The 4,468-nt window shown below is 38.5% G+C and overlaps 1 protein-coding gene across 1 annotated transcript in view; it reads left to right on the forward strand.

The window, feature by feature from the left end:
* Nucleotides 1-2,122, forward strand: part of MGAT4D (MGAT4 family member D) — a 35,119-nt gene extending 32,997 nt beyond the window's left edge. Inside the window, exons 14-15 of the mRNA XM_027698848.1 lie at nucleotides 732-844; nucleotides 1,346-2,122. Of these exons, the coding sequence (XP_027554649.1) occupies nucleotides 732-844; nucleotides 1,346-1,372 (140 nt within the window). The 3' untranslated portion in view covers nucleotides 1,373-2,122. The remainder of the gene's footprint in view (nucleotides 1-731; nucleotides 845-1,345) is intronic.
* Nucleotides 2,123-4,468: the final 2,346 nt, after the last annotated feature.

Here is a 4,468-nt window from a genome sequence, read left to right on the forward strand (position 1 = left end):
TCCCTGCAAGGTCTTAATAAGATGGATTGGGTTTGTGTGGCAAGGTTTTGGTAGTGGGGGGGCTACAGTGGTGGCTTCTGTGAGAAGGAGAAGGCTCCAGGATGAACCCTTCACTGGCCAAGGCCAAGTCCATCAGCAATGGGAGTAGCGCCTCTGGGGTAACATATTTAAGAAGGGGGGAAAAAGCCCTGTGTGACAGCAATTGGAGCTGGGGAGAGGAGTCCGAATACATGAGAGAAATAACTCTGAGGGCACCAAGGTCAGTGAAGAAGGGAGGATGCCATGCTGACTCCCCTGAGGAGGAAGGAGGAGCAGAGACAATACAGGACAAACTGACCACAACCCCCATTCCCTGTCCTCCTGCACCCCAGGGGGCAAGGAGGTAGAGAAAATCAAGAGTAAAGTTTAGCCCAAGAGGGCTACATGTATATGGTTACTACTAGCATATGCAAATTTATTTAACATTTGTAGCTATAGGTTGCTTTCTTGTATTCTTCTCCAGCTCCTAGTTGCTGTAACTGAAGGGATGAATCCTTCTTCTTGCTTATAGCTTTATTTTTCAGTTGTTATTGTTTGACCTTTTCCAAAAGATTTTTTTCCTAAATGTTTTATTTAATAATATGTGGATTTAATTTATAGCTTGTAATTTAGAGCTTTCGCATAAGTTTGCTTGGAAATATATTTCATTCTAACATATGTTTGCATGGATCTTGTTCTATTTTTTTATTTAGGAGCTTTTGAGAATGGAATTGCAGAAGGCAGTATCAATCAGTCAATAGGAAGAATAAAGGCTATTCGTTTATCGATCAGTTCTGATTCCCCTGTCTGGGCAATACTTAGTGAGGTAAGAATGTTAATAAAAGCACTTTTATTATTCATTATTAAATGAGTTTTGGTTGTTCCAATCATATAGTATTGATAATCATGAATTCCATTTAATTTTGAATGTAATTTTTTCTTGGGAAACTCACAGAAGAATTAATTATTCAGGGGAGAAGTTAAATTTATGTCACAGAAAGTGCTGGAAATGCTTCAATGGGATGATTCTCCAGTTTTGCAGTGCTGCAAGTGTAGTTGCTAGGATTTGGGTCTTGATTAAAAAAGCTTTTTTCAGTCACCATCTTGTATATTAATTATATTATGTCATGTGATTTTTTAATTCTTCAAGTTTTTCCCAAGTGTTTGAATATCAGTGAGCCCATAAGTAGAAAATACTCAGCAGAAGTCACTGAAGAGAATTACTACAGCCTTAAACTCTAGCCATAGCTGGAAGAAGGGAAAAGCTAATGTCTTAGGAAATGTTTCTGCAGATTTTAGAAAATAATAAGATTTTGATTTTTTTCAGGTACTTATCAAGACATCTGAAAACTGAAAAAAAAACCATTTTTGATGTGTTGCTTGTTACAGACTGTTTGAAAACAAGGCTGACAGCAACAAAAAAAGAACTGGGTAAAAAGACCAATTCCAAATCCATGTCGTTCTTAATACTGTCTATTATGAAAGAGTTGAGATAACTCTGTCTTAATAGAAAAAGGTATAAAGAACCCAATTATGTTTGTAATTTCTATAAAATTTTGTTGAGTAAGGTGTCATCTATAAAAATATCACCTTACCTTGGCAACATTCAACATATATAGTTATAAAAAATTGATAAGGCATTGCAGGCTGTCTCAGGGACTAAAACAGAAATTAATAACAAATGTCATCAGAAGTAAAAATATGGACATTTTTGAAAAATATTAGGAACACACTGTTCAAGTTCACTAAAAACACTGGTCAGTTTTGTAGGGAAAGGAGAACTGAAGAAAAAGCTGTCAATATTCATTGCAAGTATTTAAAGTCCACAGGAACTGTTTAACATTATGAAAATGGATCTCAAACTTAACATAAGTGTGTTTCAGCCTTAATGTACCATAAGTTATGTTTAATATTTTTTAAATGGCAAGTGCCTCCAAGTTACCATTTGAATAATTTTAAACTTGAACTGATATTGTTTGGAAGATTGTAAAACTTTTCAGTGAATTGTGTATTGAGTTAACTACAGGAAATAATAAGGGTACTATGTGTAACTATATTTTTGTAAAAAGAAAATCTATTTAAATAAAATTTTGGATCCTATTGTTTGATAATCACTGTGTAGTCATATTTAAATCCTGGTCACAAGTCAAAATTCGACATAAATTTGAAAATAAAAAGTAAACCACAGCAATCTCATTTGACATATTTCTAGGAAATTAGAATCCACCTTGGGCATCTACCTGTAAACAGGCAGAATTCCAGTATCACATCCTGAGCACTTGAAGGAAGACAGTGCCCTCATTCCCCTGCACAGGCATTGCATCCTAACAGCAGGAAATTAATTGCAATGTACAGCTCTGCGTCGATTTGTATTGAATGGGTTACATTAATGTAATATTATATTCTTAATGAAAGAGTGTTTTTCATTTAGAATGAGTTGAAATTAATTGTCTTACATTAAAAGAGTTCAGAAGAGGTTTGTTTTTTTTTAAAGGCCACCTCTAAAAATGTCTTGATAACATTACTTGCAGGTTATAATTTTTTTTTTTTATATTTTTTATTTAGACTATTATTTACAGGATTGTTTATATACTGTGGTGCTATATATATGTGTGTGTAGATGTATATACATACATATATGTACATGTATATCTTGGACCAAATATTGCAGCCTTCATTATGTTAAGAGTTTAATGCCAGTTAAGAATCAATGCAATAATCCAGCATCCTTAGAGATATACTGAGCAACACCTTTATCCATCAGCACTTACAGTGAAAACATAAAATCTTATTTTGCCGTTGCTTTCACTGCAGCAGACTCACAAGCTGGGAGTAGTGTCTGCATTCAGGGTGCCTTACACTCACTTGTTACAGGGCAGTGTCACCGTGAGAAGGAAATTTTAGGGCAATTATTAAATCAGTGAAAACACGGAAAATACTGAGGCAATAGATTTTGCTACCAAAACCTCTTATTTTCACAGTGAAATGAGATTTCGCTCTAACTCATGAAGCAGAATTTCAAAAATCTCATAAGAATACCTGAAATTATATTAGGAAGTGATTGGACTTTTAAAAAGTATTGTTTAAATGTAATTTTTCATCCTGTGCTGCCTGCTTTGTGCTTCATTCATTGTTTCTGGTTTTACATCTTTTACATAACCATTGCAATCACAGAATACACTTCCCATCACTTTGATGTAAATGAGGTTTTAGTTGAACGCGTAAATAATGAATGCTTGCATGTGAACCTTTAAAGTAAAATTTTGCTTAATCCTGATCCTTCCCTGTGCTTTGGGGAGCACAGAGGTTTCTTGCACAGTCGGCCAAACCACAGCCAGATTAAAGGCTGCCAAGAGGAAGCTTCGATTCAGGTAATGGATCCAGGGAATTAAGGATCTTCCCCTAACTTTACAGGTGATTGGGTTTGAAGTCTAGGCATTGTGATTGCAACTTATAAAACCAAAGGCAATAAATGAGAAAAACAACTCTGAAAGGAGTTTCAGATTCCATATTGGATCACCAGGCTCTTTAGGCAATTGCAATTCAGTACTTTCACGTGGTTTAAAACATAGTCTCAAAAATATTGACCACCTCGAGCTCATTGTGCATGTACCTAACCAGGTTAAATGCCTGTGTGGGAAGAAAGCTTATTCAATATTAATATTGATATTTAATAATATGTGAATAATTGAGTATTAATATATTAATATATACTATTAATATAATATTACTGTTGAATAATATCAATATTGAACAAGCTTATTCAATGTTAATAATGGTTTATTTAACCCATTTTGATTTTCACTGGAGCACACATTTCATTTCTCTGCATGGTGTGCCTCTGTTCTTGTCTTAAATCTTTTGAAGTATTTTTGAAAGGGAGCACACTGACATTCGTCTTCTTTAGAAAAGGCAGCTGGGAACTGAGCTTCGGTGATTTATTTAAAACGTGTTTATTTCGCTCGGCTCAGCGACCTGTATATTGGGGTCATCAAACACGTATAATTGGACCGCCAAAGTGAGCCTCCAAATGTAATGAAGGGGTTTGTTAATTTGAGGTTATTGGTGGCGGAGAAGCCCTTTTTCTGGGCTGACCGCTGGCCGGGGGCGTGCGGAGCAGGACGATGTGTGACCCCCCGTCGCGCTGGCCGCGGCCATGACGGTACAGCCGCTGTCACGGGCACCCATAGCCGAGGGGAGGGCGCGGCCCCCGGCAGCGGCCGATTGGCTGATTCGCCGCGGGAGGGGCGGGCCGCCAGTCGCGCACCGAGCCACCATTGGCTCTCGCCTCACGGCGGGCGCCGCTGATTGGCGCGGCTCTCTGCCCTTCTCCCGCGCCCCCACGCGCGCTCGGCTCACCCGTGCCGCGATTGGCCGGGACGCGGCGGCGCGGCGCGAGCGGCGGCACCTGCTCCCGCTCGCGCTCCCGCAGCCCCGGGAGCGGCGGGGG

The sequence above is a fragment of the Neopelma chrysocephalum genome, unplaced genomic scaffold, assembly GCF_003984885.1.
Source record: "Neopelma chrysocephalum unplaced genomic scaffold, ASM398488v2 Primary Assembly neopelma1_133, whole genome shotgun sequence".
Lineage (NCBI taxonomy): Eukaryota > Metazoa > Chordata > Aves > Passeriformes > Pipridae > Neopelma > Neopelma chrysocephalum.